The sequence below is a fragment of the Podarcis muralis genome, chromosome 14 (genome assembly GCF_964188315.1).
Source record: "Podarcis muralis chromosome 14, rPodMur119.hap1.1, whole genome shotgun sequence".
Lineage (NCBI taxonomy): Eukaryota > Metazoa > Chordata > Lepidosauria > Squamata > Lacertidae > Podarcis > Podarcis muralis.
In genome coordinates, this window is record NC_135668.1 from 9,864,529 (window position 1) to 9,885,862 (window position 21,334).

A 21,334-nucleotide genomic window follows, 5' to 3' on the forward strand; every position below is an offset into this window, starting at 1 on the left:
ACAGCAGATGGGAGTTGTAATTCAGCACCATCCAGAAGCCCTAAGGTTCCCCAGGCCAGCACTAAGCCATAGCTTGGATTAGTAAGCAAGGCCCATATATTTTCTGTTGAATGGATTTTGGATGTCAGCACCCATTTCAGCTGGGGGGGGGATCTCTCATCCACTCAATTCCCTCCCCCAGCCTAAAAAAAAACTTGGGAGCTCTTGGCTGCAATCAAAATATGTCAAAAACTTGAGGGCAGACCAAGTTGAAATATGCCCCATTAATCCTTACACTGTAAGGTGGTACCTCTGTTGGTCTCCTGCATGACCCCTCTTCCTGATGGACTGTGTCTGATGTCTGATGGAGCCTCCTCTGTCTCGGGGAAACCAGAGCCCAGTTCTGCAAACAGTTCCAGCTCCTGAAACAGCAATGAGAAGCAAAGACACAGAACTGGAGAAGGCTTAGAAAAAGTATGATCAGAAGCTTGGGGTTGGGGTCATCCCTCCTTGGATGATTTCCCCAAAGAAAGAGGCAATTAGTGGGGAGTTTTAGGGTATCCTCTTTCACATTTCAGGGCTCATGGAACTACCAGGATGACGTGCTCTCACCTGTTGCTTTTCTGCCTGACTGAGGAGAAAACCTTCTGCCAGGGCGACTGCCTGGGAACTGGTCTCGGCTCCACATTCTCTGACCCAGCGCCCCACCTCCGCTGGAAGGATGTTCAAGAACTGCTCCAGGATCACCAAGTCCAGAATCTGATTCTTTGTGCGCTGCTCTGGCTTCAGCCATAGGCGGCAAAGATGGTGGAGCTGGCTGCAAGCCTCTCTGGGCCCCTTGTCATCCTGGTAGCGGAACCGCCGGAAGCGTTGGCACCATACAACTGAGCTACTTGTGTCCTCGCCCGGGGTCTTCTGCACCACCATTCTTTCCCAGGATCTCCCACTGCTTCCATTCCTGATGGCATCAAGGCGGCCTCTTCCTTCTTTGGAGCCGGCTGACTCCTTCTTGCCCATCTTGGATTGGTGCTCCTCCTCTTCCTGCAAGAGGATCGCTTTTCCCTCCTCCCAGTTTTTGCCTTGAGGTAAAGATGGCCCTAACTGGTGCCGTTACCAAGGCCTGCAAAGCCAAGACATCATTCTGTAAGTGCATTATTAATTTGTAAAGGCAGGGAGATTTCCCATAAGCTCAGAAGTGACCATGTCTTGTCCCAAAACGAAAGGCAGTGAATGCATATTGTGAGACACAGGCTGGGATGAGGAAGAATTGCTTCACTTGAGGGCTATAGATTAAAGCCCTTGTTCTGACTGAGGTTCAAAAGGTGCAGAACCTGTCACACTAGTGCAGCTACCAACTAATACTTCTACTAGGAAGAAAGGGGAGGCTGAGAATTTTAAATGAACTAAAGTCTTGAAAGGCGGTTCTTGCACTTAAAGTATCCAATGTGATTGAGGGTCAGAAGATGGAGCATTCCCCGCTTCCTCCCACCTTGGACCTTTCTGTGGTGGCAATGGTCTCCTCATTTGAATAAGGCTGCTGAGGGGTGTGGTCTGGGGTGAGTCCTGAGGGCCACAGAGAGGCCACATTTGGCTCCCCACTTCTGACCCACTGAAGTATCCTGTTCACAACAGTAGCCAGACACTACTCCCAAACTTTGTGCCCATCAGGAACAGGAAGTTCCTCTTCCTCTCCTGTTTTCTTCTCAGTGTCTTTCTCCCTATTTGGTGCAACCCACGACAAGGCAGAAATCCTGCCCACAGCCATCCCTGCAAGAGCGGACGGTCCATGAACCCCACATTGCGCTCCTTGGTGGAAAAGTGGGATATACAGTACTGTAATAGCAAGCAAGCAAGCAAGCAAGCAAGCAAGCAAGCAAGCAAACAAACAAACAAACAAACAAACAAAGGATACCTTCTCTCTGCAGGATTTGAGCCTGGGAAGCTTTTCCAGAATCAGGATCCCCCCCGCTACTCACCCACCGTTCCCTGTAGCCCCGAGGCTCCCCTTTCCCCAAACGCACAAGGGCGGAGGCTCACCAGATCGCAGGAGGAAGGAAGCGCCGCTGCAGCGCCTGCGGAAGCCAAGGGGCCACTTTCCGCTCCTGGAAGAAACAGGGCAGGAAGGGGCGTCCAGGGGTGGGGCTGCCTTTGCTCCAGGGTTCACTTCCTCTCTCCCTCCTTCCCCCCCCCCCCCATAAAATAAATTCTCTCTAGGAATCCGACTCGATTCATTTAACCCAGCGTTTCCCAAACTTGGGTCTCGAACTGCTTATGGACTACAGCTCCCATCATCCCCGACCACTGGTCCTGCTAGCTAAGGATGATGGGAGTTGTAGTCCAAAAAAAGACCAGCTGGTGACCCGTTTGGGAAACCCGGATTTAACCCTTTGAGGGCCCCGCAACAGGAATCCTCTCGGTGGAGCATCCAAAACGCAAGCAAGCAATGCGCACTGGGCAGGTGGTGCTTCTTGATGCTCCATCCGTGCGCGCCAGGCGGGGAGTCCAATAGAAACCCGGAGAGGCGCCCCCGCGTTTCTTTATCGTTATTTCCCGTGCCGGTTGCCCTGCCTTTCCTATCCCGCAACCCATATGGGGAAAGGGGCGTTTGGCTTGTGCAAGGCGATGGAGGGAGGAGATGCATGCAGGCTGAGATGGTGGGAGGAAGCAGGGCTGGCCCACCCATGAGGGAAAATGAGGCAAGCTCTTCTGGCAGCAGGATCCAGAGACGCAGCAGATCCCGATGCACATCATAGAATTGGGACCTTGCAATGCAGGAATATGCAGGAATTTTGCACCCTTCCCGTCTTCCTGATGTGGATCTTCACATACCCGCCATTTTGAGGTTCACTTCAGGGCGCCAAAATGTATTGGTGTAGGTGGGACCCTTTTCTCGCAACTCAGTGCAACCCAAGGCAACTGAGACTCCGTTATTCAGTCCGCAGGCAAGCCTGACCCTGCCAAGGTTTCCCGTAGTGGAGTGTGTGAGGAGACAGAGGGATAAAGTTGTCTTAAGGCCCCATTTGCGCAGAACATTTTAAGCAGCATCATAGCACTTTAAACAGCCAGGGCTTCCCCGCAAATAATCCTGGGGACTGTAATTAGTGCTGAGTTGGCAGGAGACCCCCATACAGTGGTACCTCGGGTTACATACGCTTCAGGTTACAGACTCCGCTAACTCAGAAAGAGTGCTTCAGGTTAAGAACTTTGCTTCAACATGAGAACAGAAATCGTGCTCTGGCGGCACGGCAGCAGCAGGAGGCCCCATTAGCTAAAGTGGTGCTTCAGGATAAGAACAGTTTCAGGTTAAGAACAGCCTCCGGAACGAATTAAGTTCTTAACCCAAGGTACCACTGTATTCTCCTCAGAGAGCTACAGTTCACAGTTTATTGGTATGAGAGAGACTACAGTCTCTGTATGAGGGTGAGCAGGAATACCTCCAACAGTATTTGGAAAGAGGCTTGTCTCTTTCCTTCCTGGGGCCTTTGCAAAGTCTCCAGGCTAATCTGCTGATAATTTAGGTGAGGATACAAAGCGGCACAGTGAATTTAATTCGACTTAAAGAATTCCAGTTACCAATATAACCACTTACTATTTTGTGTACGTATATTCTTGCCACGAATGAATAATATGGAGCAACAAAATCATAACACACAGGTCTCTGACCTGAGGAGTTTACGGCCTAAATTTTGACTGGAAGGAAGAATTCCACAAAAGCAGCTAAGAGGGAGATCAGGGTAGCCAGATGAAGATGGGAAATGCCTTGCAAATCTATGTTCAGGTGGCTCTAAAAGGATCTTGAGCCTCTTCCTTTCTCCTGGCACGTACAGGTGGATGACAGAAACACAGTTTTAAAATGCACATTCATCCGGTGTAATTGGAGCCATGTAGGAAAGTGGATTTATAATAGCAATTTGGCCTTACTGAGTTTTTTGTCTCTACTTGTGATGTCTTGTCACCTTCATTGAGACAAAGATGAAAAATGCTAAGGAGTAAACCCTACACAAAACCAGAGTGGAATCCCTAAAATGGTTGGCTTGTTGGATTATGTCTCAGTTTGGCCATTCCAACTGCTGGTGCCAATTGTATGCTCTGCTTTCTTTTGGATCACGTCAGCAAGGTCGAGAGCAGGGTCTTGTTTTCTGGGCAGTCCAGGACATAAACGCACACTGCCCAGACTAACACAGCAAAACCAAGCACAGGAGGTAGCAGTTACGAGTTACCGGTCTCTGCAGCTGCAGAGATTCGCCAATGGTTTGATTTCGCCCTCTGGATGGGCACTCCATTGTATCTTGAGACAGACGGAATCCAACATTTCATGTTAATAAGCCCACCAATGCCAGGATGTTTGTGCTATCAACACTGCTTTGTGAATTTTTACCAAAACAAATGTGCACACCTTTAATGTAATTGTCACAATGTGCACCTTCTTATGTATTCATATAATCTCACTCCTCCCATAATGTATGGATGTATGTGTTCCTGTTACTTGAGGAAAACGCCCCATGCAGCTGTTGAGGGATAAGGCTTTCAGTGGCTACTACCCACAATGGCTGTCAGAGGCAGCATGTCTCTGAATGTCGGTTGCTTGAAATCACAAGATGCAAGAGTGCTATTCTCCTCAGCTCCTGCTTGCAGGCTTCCCATGGGCACCTGGTTGGCCCTTGTAAGAACAGGATGGTGGACTAGATGGGCCTGGGGCCTAATCCAGCACAGCTTTTCTTGCGTTCTAATGAACAGGACTCTAGTCCGTAAGCCTTTATGCCATCATAAATCTGTGACCCTTTAAAGTCCTGCACAACTCTTTGTTGGAGCTTCAGAATTCCAGCCCAGCTGCCCCTCATGAAACAGGAAGGGGAAAGTGGTAGCTAAAGACAATTCCAGGTGCCTGCTTGTGTCTCTCCCCGTGCCGTAATAATAATAATAAAAAATTATTTATACCCTGCCCATCTGGCTGGGTTTCCCCAGCCACTCTGGGCAGCTCCCAACAGAATATTAAAAACACGATAAAACATCAAACATTAAAAACTTCCCTAAACAGGGCTGCCTTCAGATGTCTTCTAAAGGTCAGATAGTTGTTTATTTCTTGTAACCCCACTTCTCACAGGGAGGGAACCGCCAGAAGGCCCTCGGAGCTGGACCCCAGTGTCCAAGCTGAACGATGGGGGTGGAAACGCTCCTTCAGGAGGGCCATTTTTAAAGTTAAACACTAGCAGTGTGAAAAGTGCTTGAAAACACAATGGAAGCCATTAAAGTTTTTTCAGTATTTTTATTTATTTATTTTAAATGGTTTATTTTATTTCAACAGGTATACAGCACTGAGTAAGAGAAAAAAGGAGAAGGGAAAAACGAAGCAACTAAAATGGTAAGTATACATAAAAGCGAACGAGCAGTATGTACAGGGATTACAATAAAGGGACAGCAGCTCAAAACATGTTCATAACAAAGCTAGTAGGGTATGAAAGCATTTGCCAAGATACATAGCGAAAAGGTACGTAGGTAGGGTAAAAAAATCAGAGTTATTTCCAGATAAACTCATACTTAGCAGGGACCATATTAAAGTGTGGGTGACTATTGACATAGGTCATGAAAGCCCACCAAACAGCTGCGTAATCTTCTGGTTTCATAGTACCGTGCAAAACTGTTGAGTTGACGAGTTTTTCCGTAAACGCAATATGCGTTGCTTTTTGAAGCCAATTTTCATTTGCAGTGCTTGAACCATCTTTCTATCCCTGGGCAACCACAAAGCTGGCTGCCACCGGCGGGTAAAGGACCAGCAGTTTCAATACAATCGAAGAAGTGTTGTCTCTAAGTATAGGAAGAAGGAACTAAGCCAGATCCACTTGTGCTACAAGTACCAATGATGGTGCCAATTTCTACTGCCACAACAGACGAAAAGGTGCAAACTGGACAGGCAGGATCACTAGAGGTGCCAGAAAATCCCTAAAGTCCCACAATTGCACCAACACAGTGTCTAATTCCCGAGTTTTGTATATTTGACTTCTATGAATGACTACCATGAGATTCTCTCTGATAAAGTTCATTCAATAGTGGCAAGATTATTTTCCTACTGACTGGTCAGTCAATAGCTTGGTGTATGTGTCTATCTGCAAGCTAAGTCTCCAGCACTTTAAAATATGGGGGGGGGGGGGAGGTGCCGGTACTCACCATGAAGTTGTTACATACACTAAGTGCCACACTTTTAACATTGGGGGGGGGGGAGGTGACAGTACTGCGCACCCTTGAGTACACCCAGAAAAAAAGCACTGGTCAGCGCTTTGAACTGGAGTACAAAGTTCAGGTTGACACTGGTATGGATGGCAGAATCCACATACTATATATTATATAAGGCACCTAATTTTTACTAAGTTCTCTCTGTTGTTCCAGGGAAATGAGGTGGTGGCAACATCTGGATTCCTTTTTTTGAACAAGCACCTTTTTTGAAGCTTTTTCTTGATATCTATCCTGCATCCTTCTTCGCCAAATAGCCTCCATATTGCACTATAAGGATGCTCTTTATATAGTGTTACAGTGGTACCTTGGGTTACATACGCTTCAGGTTACACACGCTTCAGGTTACAGACTCCGCTAACCCAGAAATATTACCTTGGGATAAGAACTTTGCTTCAGGATGAGAACAGAAACCGTGCAGCAGCGGCGCAGCAGGCCCCATTAGCTAAAGCAGTGCTTCAGGTTAAGAACAGTTTCCGGTTAAGAACAGACCTCCAGAACGAATTAAGTTCTTAACCCGAGGTACCACTGTATGTGAAAAATTGGTCCTTAGATGTTCAGCCAGACTAAACTAGCTACAGTAAACAGATTACACTTCAGTTTTCCCAGCGGTGCAGTTTACCTGTTAGTTTTCAGGTTCATTATAAAAAGTTGGGCCAAATATATACTACAATGCTACCAGAGTCCAGTAGAGGTACAGAATCAGGGTGTAAAACAGACCACATTGAGATTCTCAAAGTCCTTCTTTAAAAAGCAGCAAGTTTCTAGCTTTTATTACTTAGACAATGTGTTTGTAAGTGCCTGCTGAAATATATTCTCAGGGTATCACCTGAGTAGGAGCTTGAGTGGTAAAGGGAGAGGACTTCTGTGCCCTGCTATGTTCCATGAAAAGTCCAGAGAGCAATTTTATAAGTCCATGCAACTGCCTCCTGCTGGGAGAAGGTGCTCTGAAATGGCAATAAGGTTGTTTGCTCTCAAAATAGTTTCCCTTTTTGCAGTACCCTAGGGTTCTGACAAGAGTAGTTAAGAATCATCTAACCCTATGCTGAAGGGTGTAATATTGTGTAACCTTTTCATATACAGTGGTACCTCAGGTTAAGAACTTAATTCGTTCCGGAGGTCCATTCTTAACCTGAAACTGTTCTTAACCTGAGGTACCACTTTAGCTAATGGAGCCTCCCACTGCCGCCGTGCGACTTCTGTTCTCATCCTGAAGCAAAGTTCTTAACCCGAGGTAATATTTCTGGGTTAGCGGAGTCTGTAACCTGAAGAGTCTGCAACCCGGGGTACCACTGTAAAAGCAGAGAACCGCACCCCCCCCCCCCCGTGCAGTTAGGTTTCTCTTTTCATATGCTTATAAATGAGCAGATAGATCTCTCTCATATTTTTGAAGGTGTTTATCTTTGCAAGTTTACCAGTTTTATTCCAAAGTGCCTGTAGCCTGTGGCGACAGATGATTTTGGGAGAAGACTTTTACAAATGGTTTAATAACTTTTTTAAAACAGAAAGAAGATTTTTAGAAAATGGTGGTGGGCACTGAATTACAGCTACACTTCCGCTTGATTTGAACTTGGTTTCTTGTGTTCGCAGCACTTTTGAATAAACAAAACAAGTAGCATCAGACTGCACAGGAAATTCCTCAGCAGGAGTGTTAGAAACTCAATATAAGCTAGGCATCAAATGGATCCTTAAGCCAAGGTTACAGTGGCCAAAACAGAATGTCTAGTTGCCATTTTGGGGCAAGACGGCTCTAAAGTCCTATTTTTCAAACAATTAACTGACTGTGATTGATTCTCAGTTAAACATCTGGCTAGTTCAGATGACAACCTTGAGCTATCTCTTTTCTGATGAGAGCAGCTTTTGCATCTCATTTGGAAACCAAGGACCCAGAGTCTGGAGGAAGAATGGGGAGGCACACAATGCCAGATGCTTGAAGTCCAGTGTGACGTTTCCACAGTCTGTGTTGATTTGGGGAGCCATGTCATCAGCTGGTGTTGGTCCACTGTGATTCATTAAGTCCAGGGTCAACACAGCCGTCTACCATGAGATTTTGGAGCACTTCATGCTTCAGGCCTCACCTGCTCTAAACATTGAAAACAGTATCATGCCACTTTCAACAACCATGGCTTCCCTCAAAGAATCCTGGGAAGTGGAGCTGGTTAAGGCTGCTGGGAATTCTTAGGAGACCCCTATTCTTCTTAAAGAGCTACTGTTGTCAGAGTGGTCCAACAGCTGGTCCCTCTTCCCAGGGAACTTTGGGAATTGTAGTTCTCTGAGGGGGTTAGGAGTCTCTGGGCAACTCTCAAAACAGTTCTGAGAGTTTATTAGCTACAACTCCAAGGATTCTTTGGCAAGCCGTGACTGTGTAAAGTGGCATAATACTGCTTTCAATGTACAATCGTACCTTGGATCTCGAATGCCTTGGCTCCCGAGCAAATTGGCTTCCAAATGATCGAAACCCGGAAGTGATTGTTCCAGTTTTTTAATGTTCTTTTGGAAGCCGAACATCCGACATTGCTTCTGCGGCTTCCGATTGAGTGCAGGAAGCTCCTGCAGCCAATCAGAAGCTGCGCTTTGGTTTTCGAACGTTTTGGAAGTCGAACAGACTTCCGGAACGGATTCTGTTCGACTTCCAAGGTGCGGCTGTACAGTGCAGATGGGGGCTGAGACCAATGCAGTCTTTGGGACACTTAGATAGCTCCCCACCCACTTCGCTTAACACCCAAGTGTGCTGAAGCATTCCGGAGAACTCAAAAGCTCACTCGCCATTTTTAATGACATTTTGGTTATACCTGGGCTCAGTTACTGCAACAATATATGTACACCCACGGTCACAAGTAAAATTATGTATTTAAGAGTGATATATCAGCTACAATTAAAAGGAAACACAGCATAGAAAAGAACAGAAGCCACTGAAAATAACCCAATCATAGCTAATGATTAACGCAAAGCAACCACACCTCACATAAATTGTGCCCCTGCTCCAAGACTAATGTGAAGCCTGGCACTGCATGTCATCTGCAAGTTTGCTATAATTGGGGGTGTACGACGAGATGGCTGCTCGCAAACAGTCATCCAGATGCTTAGGCGTCAGCCGTGTTCTGTTTTTTGACTTGATAAACTTTCTGGCAGAGAAAAGGGACTCGCACGGATAAGCTGACCCAAAATAAGAGTTTACCTTTGCAGCAGTCTTTTTCAACAAAGGGAACTTCTGGGAACCAACCTGATTCCAAAAGTTGTCGTGGCCTGAATGAGATTTCAAAACCAAGTCATTTTGCAAGTCCACAATCTCCAGCTCTATTTCCTCCAGCCCAGCTTGGCAGAGTTCTGCAATGGCCATGGCAGTCACTGTGACATCGATGGAGTCGAATGGGTTTGCAAAAAAGGACACGACAGGCTCAATGTCAATGAGCTGCTCAAACTGAGTAAGGAACTGCTCTTCCAGGATCTCCAGGTAGCCCACAAACGGCACGCCATTGAAATCATTCTCTCCAATGACTTGCTTCATTGAGGGGAAGTAAAGGAGCGATTTCCTCTCCAAGTGTGACTTCCACAACCTCAGTTTATCTTTGAAGGCATTGACTGCAGTGACCATCCCAGAAATATGCTTGTCTTTACCCTGAAGCTCAAAGTTCAAAATGTTCAGTTTTTGCATCAAGTCAGCAAGGAAGGCCAAGTCCATTAACCAAAACCTGTCGTCAAGTTGTTCAACATACTGATCTTTAGACCTAAAAAACTCCTTAATTTCTTCAATCAGGTTTAAGAATCTGGCCAGAACTTTTCCTTTACTCAGCCACCTGCCTTCAGTGTGTAAAAGGAGATCATTGTGCTCAGCATCAACATCTTCCAGAAGGGCTTTATAAAGCCTGTGTTTTGAGGAGACGGCCCGGATGGAGTTTATTATCTTTTTAACCACATCCATTATGTGTTTAAACCGGAGTACTTTAGCACATAATGCTTCCTGGTGAATGATGCAGTGATATGAAACAAACTTTGGAAAAGATTCGTCCTGCTGGCACTGGGCGATAAACCCACCGATACACCCTGTTGCTGCTCCCTCGTCGGTGGTGATAGACGACAATTTGTGAAGAGGCAAATTTATTTCCATGGCAAAGTCTTTGAAAGTCTGAAATATATTCTCACCTCTTGTTTTTCCTTTCAGAGGTAATATTCGGAGTAGCTCCTCTATCACAGAAAGATCACTCAAAACCATTCTTGCAACAACTGCCATCTGAGACGGGTCTGTTATATCTGTCGATTCATTAAACTGAAGTGCAAACCAAAGGCAATTCTGAAGATCACTTTGCAGTTGATAATCCAAGTCTCTGGATATAGACTCAATTCTTCTTGTGATGGTGTTTCCAGACAGCTGCAATTTTTGAATTGCTGCAAGTATTTCTTTTTTATTAGGGAAACCTTCGAACATTGAGTCACCGGCGGTCAAAAATATCTCTTTCAACAAGTCCCCATCCACAAACGGTTTTTTCCTCTTTGCAAGCAAGCTTGCAATTTTAAAAGATGCCATCGTATTATTCTTGGATTGCACCACAGGTCTGGTGGCTGGTGTCGGTGGAATCGCCAATTTGGATTTCATTTCATGGACCTTTTTTTTCCGAAGTTCGGAATCTAGGGGATAATCTTTTGCAAAACTGCTGTGGTTTCTTTCATAGTGTCTCTGGACATTGTGCTTCTTTGAGACGGCAACAGTTGAGGAGCAGACTAAGCAGACGCACTTGCCATTCAGATCCACAAAGCAATACCTCTCTTCCCACTCCTTGTTGAAAAAGTAAGTCCTCTGCCTTTTAACGGTCGGCGGCTCACTTATTTTAATAACAGCTAGTATAGCAAGGGGAGGAAAAGAAGAGAACGTCAGTTCAGCTACTACTCACATGTACGGCCAAACTTAAATAAATAAATTAAAAAATCCTTATTAAAAAGCAAGAGTAAACTAGTGCCGGAGTAAATGATATAGGAGGCAAATCAAGTCTCTAGAAAACAGTCAGTCACCAAAGTCAAAGAATTAAATTATATGAAAAAGCAAATAACTCTACAATAACAACACACCCAGGAAATCAGAGTCCAAATTCTACTGCTGCCATGGGGTCCACTTTGGCTGTGCCTCTTACACGCACCAGTGGTGGTTGGTGCCCACTGAGATTGGTAGGGGGAAAGGCAGGAGGACCAACAGTAGGTGGAGCCAGAGCCAATGACAGGCAGAACCAATCACGGTACAGTGGTGCCTCGCAAGACGAAATTAATTTGTTCCGCGAGTTTTTTCGTCTAGCGAATTTTTCGTCTTGTGAAGCACGAAATCCCATAGGAATGCATTGAAATTCAATTAATGCGTTCCTATGGTCAAAAAAAGTCCAAACAAAGCCAAATTTGGTACAACAAGAGTTTATTAAGTGCTCTTTAAAGTCACACATACTGTAAAGAGAATTTCAAAAATTGAAGGAACAATTAAGTTTCTAAACATGACAGAAAAACATTTAAAAATCAACAAAGTGTACAGTACATTTTCTAAGACTCTGGGGGACAACTCGAAGAAGGTTCCTCTTCCACTCTTTGCTTCTTGCTGAAGAACCTGTCCATGGTCTGCTGCTTCATCCGCCTTTTCAGCACCTCCCTGAAAGGCGACATGACCCTCGTATCAAAAGTGTTCGCAAGGTCATGTGCCACGTGCTTGTCAGGGTGGTGCCGCTGTGCAAAAGCCTGCACATCCTTCCACTTCAGGCAAATGTCCCTCAGTTCTTTGGAGGACAGCCGTTCCTCAGTTGCTTCCTCCTCTTCCAGCGAGGCCTACTCCTGCGCAGCCTCTGCCTGCAGTTCGACCAGCTCCTGGGTGGTCAGCTCGTGGTCATGCTCCTCCACCAGCTCGCTGATGTCCTCCTCTGTGACCTCCAGGCCCATAGTCCTCCCCAAGGCAACAATGTCCTGCACCACTGTTGACTCTGGTGCATCAGAGTCACTTGGTGCCACACAGTCCGGCCACAGGCTGCGCCAAGCGCAATTCAAATTTCTCTGGCTGATCCTGTTCCAGGCCGTGGTGATCATCTTCAAGCAGGTGACGATGTCGAAGTGGTCCTTCCAGAATTCCCGCAGGGTGATGGTGGTGCAATCAGTCACCTCGAAGCATCGCCTGAAAAGCTCCTTGGTGTAGAGTTTTTTGAAATTGGCGATGACCTGCTGATCCATCGGCTGGAGCAGTGGCGTGGTGTTAGGCAGCAGGAACATGATGCTGATGAAGCTGAACTCCTCCAACAAGTCCTCCTCAAGGCCTTTAGGATGAGCAGGAGCATTGTCCATCAGAAGCAAAGCCTTCAGCGGCAGGTCATTGTCCAGCAGGTACTGTTTGACAGCAGGGCCAAAAGCAAGATTGACCCAGTCCACAAAGAGCACACGTGTGACCCAAGCCTTACTGTTGGATCGCCACATGACACTCAGCTGCTCCTTGTCGACCTTGTGTTTCTTGAAGGCCGGTGGGTTCTCCGAGTGGTACACCAGCAGGGGCTTGATCTTCAGGTCGCCGCTTGCGTTGGCACAGAAGAGCAGGGTCAGACGGTCCTTCATGGGCTTGTGGCCAGGCAACTTGGCCTCCTCCTGTGTGATGAAAGTCCTTTTGGGCATCCTCTTCCAAAACAGCCCGGTCTCGTCGCAGTTGAAGACCTGCTGTGGAACGTAGCCCTCCATCTTCACAACCTCCAGGAACTCCGCTGCAAAGTCTTCAGCCGCAGAAACATCAGAACTGGCAGCCTCTCCATGCCTGACCACGCTGTGGATTCCAGATCTTGTCTTGAACCGGTCAAACCAGCCTCTGCTTGCCTTGAAGACTTCTGGCTCACCTGAGGTTCCTGGCTGTTCCCGGACGAGGTCTGCGTACAAGGCCTTGGCCTTCTCACAAATGACGGCCTCAGTCACTGTGTCCCCTGCACGCTGCTTCTCTTCTAACCAGATGAGCAGCAACTTCTCCACCTCCTCCAGAACAGCTGGGCGGTTCTTCACGATCCTGGTGACTCCCTTGGCTGCATCAGTCGCAAGGAACTTCTCCCTCATCTTCAGGATGGTCGCGATGGTCGATGGATTCCTCCCGTACTCCCTGGCGAGGTCTGTCACACGCATTCCACCGTCGTGCTTCCGGATGATCTCCTTCTTCATTTCCAGCGTAATCTTCTCCTTCTTCCCCTTGCCGGCCTCTGCAGCAGCAGTCTTCTTGGGTCCCATGGCAGCACAGCTCCTACCTTCGCAACCCCCCCCCCCAAAAAAAAAAAAAAAATCAGTGCTTCACATCCAAGAAATTCAAAAGCACCCAGCCACCCACCACACAGAAAATCAAACCCAGAACCAAGTCCTTGAATTCCAAACACCCCAACCCAAAATCCAAAAACCCCAAAAAAAGTTTTAAAAGTTTAACTTACCGAATGGCTGCAAAAGAAGTTTTGGAAAAGCTTCAAAAATCACCAAAGTCTTCAAAAACCTCGACTATTCCCCCAGCCACCCACCACACAGAAATTGCAAACCCCTCCCCAACTGTTGCAAACCCCTCCCCAACTGTTCCCCCAGCCCCTCCCCAACTGTTGCAAACCCCTCCCCAACTGTTCCCCCAGCCACACACCACACAGAAATTCAAATCCAGAATTTTTTTAAAAAAAACAGCAGAGTGGCCCAATGGTCACAAAAAATCATAAAAATGCAGGAAAAAACCCACAAGCTTCCAGATTCTTGCAAACCCCTCCTGAACTGTTCCCCCAGTCACCCACCACACAGAAATTCAAACCCAGAATTTTTTTTTAAAAAAAAACAGAGTGGCCCAATGGTCACAGAAAATCATATAAATGCAGAAAAAAACCACACAAGCTTCCAGATTCTTGCAAACCCCTCCCCAACTGTTCCCCCAGCCACCCACCACACAGAAATTCAAACCCAGATTTTTTTTTTTAAAAAACAGCAGAGTGGCCCAATGGTCACAAAAAATCATAAAAATGCAGGGAAAAAACCACAAGCTTCCAGATTCTTGCAAACCCCTCCCCAACACCAAGTCCTTGAATTCCAAACACCCCAACCCAAAATCCAAAACCCCCCCAAAAAAGTTTTAAAAGTTTAACTTACCAAATGGCTGCAAAAGAAGTTTTGGAAAAGCTTCAAAAATCAGCAAAGTCTTCAAAAACCTCAAAAAAGGCTACCACACCGCGTGCTATGAGTTGCTCCTCGAAGTCAAGTCGCAACTGCACCTCTTCAAGCAATGCACCCTGGGTATTAACGGTTTTACGAAAAAGGAAACAAACTTGCAAGACGTTTCCGTCTTGCGAAGCAAGCCCATACGGAAATTCGTCTTGCGAAGCACCTCAAAAAACGAAAAACCCTTTCGTCTAGAGAGTTTTTCGTCTTGCGAGGCACCACTGTAGTTCTAGTTTTGTCCCCATCTTCCTCTCTGCTGTGTTCTACAAGGGAAAGACTGAGCCTAAGGAGCTGATAGGCAGAGCAGCTGCTTGGACTGAGTGAGGGTACAGAAAGCAGGCAGGTAGACGGAGAACCTTGTGGGGGCCACGCACACCCCGCTACTCTTGAGCATGTTTAGGTTCCCTCCCCTGTGTGGATTATTTCCATGGGTAGTGAGCTGCATACTCACAGTTACGTTCTTTCCACACCCCCGTATTTTAAATCATTTCTCTCCTGTGCAGATTTTGCAACAAGCTTCAGGATTTTAGAATTTTAACTCCCCCCGCCCCCCAAACACGGCACTTACGTTTTTCGCTTCTTTTCCTTATTCTCCCTATTTTCCCTTGGACTGTGATTTCATGATAGTCGCCGTCTTCAGAAACGGGGGATTTAGTCCTCCTTTTATGGTTTATTTCGGTCTTCCTTTTCTGCTCTTCACTCTTTTTGCACCGCCCTCTTTCTGGCGACATCCCTCGTGGTTCTCCTTTACTCTCCACTTCCCATCTTTCGCCTCCTGGAATAAAGACAGGAAAGGGATAAGCAAGTTTAAGAAATGGGCCCCCCAAAAATAATTGAGCTACAACTAGCCATTGTGATATAGGAAGGACTAAAATATTAGATGGGAGATTGTTCCTTCAATTAAGTGACAGCTGCCATGATATAGTTGGGCTAAGATCATGGAGACCAGGGTCCAGCTCCCAGCTAACCAGATGACCTTGGATCAAACACTAGTTAAGGCAGCCTTTGCCAACCTGGTGCCCTCCAGATGTTTTGAACTACAGCCCATCAGCTGTGCTGGCTGGACTGATGGCAACTGCAGTCCAAAACATCTGGATGGAGCCAGGTGGTTAAAGGTTGGGCCATCAGGTTAGAAACAAATGCTATTTTGGGTTTGTAAACAGGTCTCAACAAGAACCAGGGAAGAAGACACATTACCTAGAGGGGCCATGATCCCACAGCTCTTCATCACGAGCTGCCTGTGCGCAGCTCTCTGTTCTGGATCCAGCAAAGCCCGTTCCTCCTTAGAAAGGTACATAGCAGCCCCCTTCAAGGTTGCCAGATCCTGGGGGGAGAAAGATAAGAACCTTTCCTTCTTAGGAATATAACAAGAGATGTTATCTTTCAGCAAAAGCTAAAAGGCAACTTCAGGGGAAGTAACTGGGCATTTTGTGCAAGATTAAAACCTTCACTGAGTGGCATCAAAAGATGTAAAGGGGGACACGACAGCGGTTTAAAATGATGCACAAAGTGACCTTACTGGAAGAATCCGCAATCAGAAAGAGGAGGAACATCAAGAAGAGTGGAAGAAATTTAAGGAATACTTAGCTAAATACTATTATATAGGTGGAAATACTTGCAAGCACTAAATTTGGCTTAGGATTAAAGTATGTTGTACTGTATAATATTATGGATTGAGAATATTATGAAAAGAAAAGAAGTTAGTAATTTGAACACGTTAATTTTATTAGAGTGGATATTGGAAAACTGCTAAAATGAGATTTAATGAAAATCAGTTAGGAAGGATTTGAAGAAGTCATTTAATAATGGAATTTAACTTGGATTTTTAACCGTAAGAAGTTTTGTATGTTTTTTTGTTTTTCTTTTTAATATGTTTAGTTATTTGTTTGTTATTTTGTGTTGTGTTGTGTTATATCTGTTATAAATTTGGAAAACTAATAAAAAAAAAATGGGGGGGGGATGAAATAAAATGATGCACAAAGTGGAGACAGTGGAGGGAGAGAAGTTTTTCTCCCTGTCCCATAACACTACAACTTGCGGTCATCCAATGTAGCTGAATGTAAATTCAGGACAAAAGAAAGCACTTATTCTCACAGCAGAAGACGCAGCCAACTGGATAGGTTTTAAAAGGGTTAGATAAATCCATGGAGGACAAGCCTATCAATGGCATGTTCTGCCTCCTCTCTGAAGGCAGTATGCCTCTGGGTACCAGTAGTTGGGCATCACAAGTAGGGAGAGCGCTACTGTGCTCACGTCCTGCTTCTGGGCGAATGTGAGAGCAGGTGCTAGATTAGATGAATCCAACCGGCCTCTTCTTACGCCCATGAGAGATTTGTTCAGGTCTAGGGAGGTGAAAGGACAGAAGCACACAGTCCGTCTTAAATCAGCCTCCTCAACAATCCGCGCCCCCTACCTTATCAGGTTGCCCGGAAGCCGTTTCTCGTCCACCGCACAGAAGAGATTGCTGAGCACGTATTGCTGGAAGCATTCCATAGCCTGTAAGAGACAAAGTGGTGGGAAGCCAGTTGCACATGATGGAGAACCTGTGGTCCTCTAGGTGTTATTGGGCTCCATCCCCCATCATCCCTGGCTATTGGCCCTACTGGCTTAGACTGATGGGAGCTGTAGTCAGACATCATCTGGAAGGCCACCCACATCACTGCAGTAACATATCATTGCTTCAGAGATTTAAGTGGTGCACGTCGAAGCACACAAGAGTGTTACAAAATGTCTTGTCAAAATACATTTATACCCATTTTATATTTAATTTGGGTGAAAACGCTCTTCCCCATTTCCATCTTGGGCACAAATCAAAGTGCTGGCAAAGTCTTCCAAGTACTGAGCACGAGCACATTTCTTTGAATTATGGCAAAAGACTGGAGACTTGGAAGACCCAGGGAGGCACAAAAACAGCCCACAGGTTTCTTACATCCTCAGTACGAGAGACCAAGTTCAAATCCATACCTTGCCAGCTGGTCCCACCGTCACCCTCTGGCACGATCCCCTTTCGTAGGGGGCTGTGTTTGGTGTCTGTTGAAGTCTTCTCAGCCTCGGAGAAATCAGCACCAAACAGCCCCTGCCCCTGCAAAATCAACAAGATCCGAGACACTGACTAGGGCAGGGGTCTGCAACCCGTGGCTCCGGAGCCACATGTGGCTCTTTTACACCTTTGCCGCGGCTCCGGGGCGGATACTAGCGAGGGGAGGAGGCGCATTGTGCGCCCCGACACTCCCCACTGTGGCGGGCGCTGTACTGGCTGTGACGTCGCATGGGGGCGGTGCGTGCGTTAGTCACGCACCGTCCCGGCGTCACCTTCCCGCCCGCCCACCCGCTACATTGTAAGGGGCATGTACGCTGGTCACTGCATTGAAAGGGGGCATGTACGCTGGTCACTGTTTTGAAGGGGAGTGAAGAACACACACACAAAAAGGTAACTTGTTAATTTAACGTTTATTTCTATGAGGAGGAGTAATTCTGAGGGGTCAAACAAAGAAATAATTTTAAAAAGTGTCAAAAAAGTTATTTTTATAATGACGAGTTTTGCAGCTCCCAGTTTTTTTATCTTCGGAAACGGGTCCAAGTGGCTCTTTTTGTCTTAAAGGTTGCAGACCCCTGGACTAGGGAGAAGACATTGACTAGAGAGAAAAGGAGTGATCAGAAGCAAAAGCCTTGGGATTGCAGATACTATTTCCCCAAAGAGCTGGGCAATTAGTGGGGAGTTTTAGGGTATCCTCCCTCACATTCCCGGGCCCCTGGAACTACCGGGACAAAGTGCTCTCACCTGTTGCTCTTCCTGCTTCTTCTCTTCTGCCTGAGTCAGGAGGAAAATCTCTGCCAGGGCGACTGCCTGGGAACTGGTCTCGGCTCCACATTCTCTGACCCAGCGCTCCATCTCCGGTGGAAGGATGGTCAGGAACTGCTCCAGGATCACCAAGTCCAGGATCTGGATCTTCGTATGCTGCTCCGGCTTCAGCCACTGATGGCAAAGGTCGTGGAGGCGGTTGCAAACTTCGCGGGGACCCTCTGCATCTTGGTAGCGGAACTGCTTGAAGCGCTGGTGCTGCACATCCGCTCGGAGCAAGTTCTCGCTCAGAGTCTTCTGCATGGTTTTCTCCCAGGATTCCCCGCTGCTCCCAATCTTGATGTTTTCAGGGCTCCTTCCTGATTCAAAGGCAGCGGAGTCTTGCTCTTCCATCTTGGAAGCCTCCAGCGTGAGAGAAGGCTTGCGTCTTTTGCCTGCCAGCTTTTTGTCTCAAGGCAGAGATATCCCAAACTAGTGGTGTTGCCAAGGCCTGCAAAGCCAAGACATACTTCTGTTAGGTCCATTAATGCCCCAGGCAAGGAAGGAAGATTTCTGCCCAACAAATATGGATGATTCCTGCTACCAACATGGACTTATCCCAGAAGGAAAAGCAGTGAATGCCTTTGGCTGAAACCCTGAACCTCCTTCACCCACTTTCCTCCATCTGGCAACCCCTTTCCCTCACTGCCTTGTTCTCCTTAAGCCTGTTACTCTTAAGCTACTGTGAAAATAGTTTAAATCAAGGCTGCTGCTTGATGGTTGCAGGGTGGTGGTGGTGGTTGTTTTAGCAGAAACTTGGGGGAACTGAGTTCCCCTACCTTTTTAAAATTAAATAATAATTATTATTTTGTCTGGGGATGCTGGAACAGATATACAGTGTTACCTCGGGTTAAGTACTTAATTCGTTCTGGAGGTCTGTTCTTAACTTGAAACTGTTCTTAACCTGAAGCACCACTTTAGCTAATGGGGCCTCCTGCTGCAGCCGCGCCACCAGAGCACAATTTCTGTTCCCATCCTGAAGCAAAGTTCTTAACCCGAGGTACTATTTCTGGGTTAGTGAAGCATATGTAACCTGAAGCGTATGTAACCCGAGGTACCACTGTACACCCAATGCCTGAACCAAAAATCCACCTAGATCTGTAATCAATAAAATTGTGGCCATTTCTAACCCAGATCATTGCCTGCTTGAGTTTATTAATTACATTTAGCCCCTGCCTGGGGGTGAGGGTGGGGTGGCGGCACTGTGACTGGGGCCACAACAAACTTACTTTGTGGTGAGTTCCCTCACCTTTTCTCCAGGAAAAAAAAGCACTGGGTGGGTGATACTGCACTTTGTTAATTATCTGCCTTTTTGTCCAATGGAACTCACAGAAAACTGCCCATTTCTAAGGAAAACCCATTTTATTTTCTCTATTTTAGTGATATTTGGAGAACAATGTAAAACAAAGTAACATTTCTCTGGTATCCTGGCAGGGTACATGCAGGTTCTCTTTCTCGCGCGGCTGAGAACTGCCTTGTAAAAGCAAAAGCAAAGGTTTGCACAGGAAAGTAACCAGTTCCCAAGCAGAGGAATCCTCAAGCTCTGCAGCAACCGAGACCGACCACAGAATCACAGAATTGGAGAGTGGGAAGGGACGGCAATAGAAGTGGCAAATAGAAGGGGAAGAAATGGAGGCAGTGAGAGATTTTACTTTCTTGGGCTCCATGATCACTGCAGATGGTGACAGCAGTCACGAAATTAAAAGACGCCTGCTCCTTGGGAGAAAGGCGATGGCAAACCTAGACCGCATCTTAAAAAGCAGAGACATCACCTTGCCAACAAAGGTCCGTATAGTTAAAGCCATGGTTTTCCCAGTAGTGATGTATGGAAGTGAGAGCTGGACCATAAAGAAGGCTGATCGCCGAAGAATTGATGCTTTTGAATTATGGTGCTGGAGGAGACTCTTGAGAGTCCCATGGACTGCAAGAAGATCAAACCTCTCCATTCTTAAGGAAATCAGCCCTGAGTGCTCACTGGAAGGACAGATCCTGAAGCTGAGGCTCCAAGACTTTGGCGACCTCATGAGAAGAGAAGATTCCCTGGAAAAGACCCTGATGTTGGGAAAGATGGAGGGCACAAGGAGAAGGGGACGACAGAGGACGAGATGGTTGGACAGTGTTCTCAAAGCTACTAACATGAGTTTGACCAAACTGCAGGAGGCAGGAGACAGGAGTGCCTGGCGTGCTCTGGTCCAGGGGGTCACGAAGAGCCGGACACGACTAAACAACTAAACAACAACAACAACAAGGGACGGCGAGGGTCATCTAGCCCAGTGTTTCCCAACCACTGTTCCGCGGCACACTAGTGTGCCGCGAGATGTTGCCTGGTGTGCCGCGGGAAAAATTAAAAAATTGAAAGATTATTATTTTTTTAAAGTCAAATTTTCGATTGGGGCGCCGTCACTAGATGACCCCTGGGGTTCCCTCCCTCCCTCCCTGCGCCTCCCTCCTCCTCCGGGGAGGCCCTTCCTGGCTCTCGGCCAAGGCTTGGCGGCTGCCACTCACTCACTCGCTCGCCCACCCGTCCCTCCATCCCTGCACCCGGCCTCTCCCCCTCCGTCCCCGGCGCGGGGGCTGCCGGGATCCGTAGTCCCCTCGCCCTTGGGCTCCGCGCCAGCGCGGGGTGCGCAAACTACGTTTCCCAGCGTGGCCTGGCGGGCCGGGCGTTTTGTTTGAAGCGCTCTTCTCCCGGCCATGGAATGAGCGCGGCGGCGGCGGCCGGGCGGGCAGGGGCTCTTCCGTGCAGACCCCGCGCAGCCTGCCTGCGCCCCCGCGGAGATCGGGCGGCAGGATGGAGGCCGGGGATCCCCGCGGAGGCGGAGCGGCGGAGGCTGCCCCCCAGATAGGGCTGCGTCGGGGGGGGGGGGTATTTTTGCAATGCTGCATCCGCGCCGGAGGGGACGCATCGGACCGTGGGGAGACCCCTTGGCGGGCGTGCAAGGCAATGCATGCGTGCAGGCGTTGCATGGAGTGCAGTGCAATGCAATGGCAACGCGGCGCCCTGCATGCATGCATGCAACTTCCACCGGCGCTCCGGACTTGGCAGGTGAGGGGGGTCCCCAGTGGGCGGCAGAGAGAGCCGGGAGGGCGAAGGGGAGCCGGGGGGAGCAG

The 21,334-nt window shown here is 47.5% G+C and overlaps 1 protein-coding gene across 1 annotated transcript in view; it reads right to left on the reverse strand.

Moving 5' to 3' along the window:
* LOC114584998 (uncharacterized) overlaps positions 1-21,334 on the reverse strand; it is a 33,181-nt gene that overhangs the window by 10,446 nt on the left and 1,401 nt on the right. Inside the window, exons 2-11 of the mRNA XM_077918909.1 lie at positions 18,164-18,674; positions 17,347-17,464; positions 16,796-16,878; positions 15,580-15,706; positions 14,951-15,157; positions 9,198-11,043; positions 5,609-5,617; positions 2,017-2,081; positions 592-1,058; positions 290-401 (exon numbers count right to left, since the gene is read on the reverse strand). Of these exons, the coding sequence (XP_077775035.1) occupies positions 290-401; positions 592-1,058; positions 2,017-2,081; positions 5,609-5,617; positions 9,198-11,043; positions 14,951-15,157; positions 15,580-15,706; positions 16,796-16,878; positions 17,347-17,464; positions 18,164-18,577 (3,448 nt within the window). The 5' untranslated portion in view covers positions 18,578-18,674. The remainder of the gene's footprint in view (positions 1-289; positions 402-591; positions 1,059-2,016; positions 2,082-5,608; positions 5,618-9,197; positions 11,044-14,950; positions 15,158-15,579; positions 15,707-16,795; positions 16,879-17,346; positions 17,465-18,163; positions 18,675-21,334) is intronic.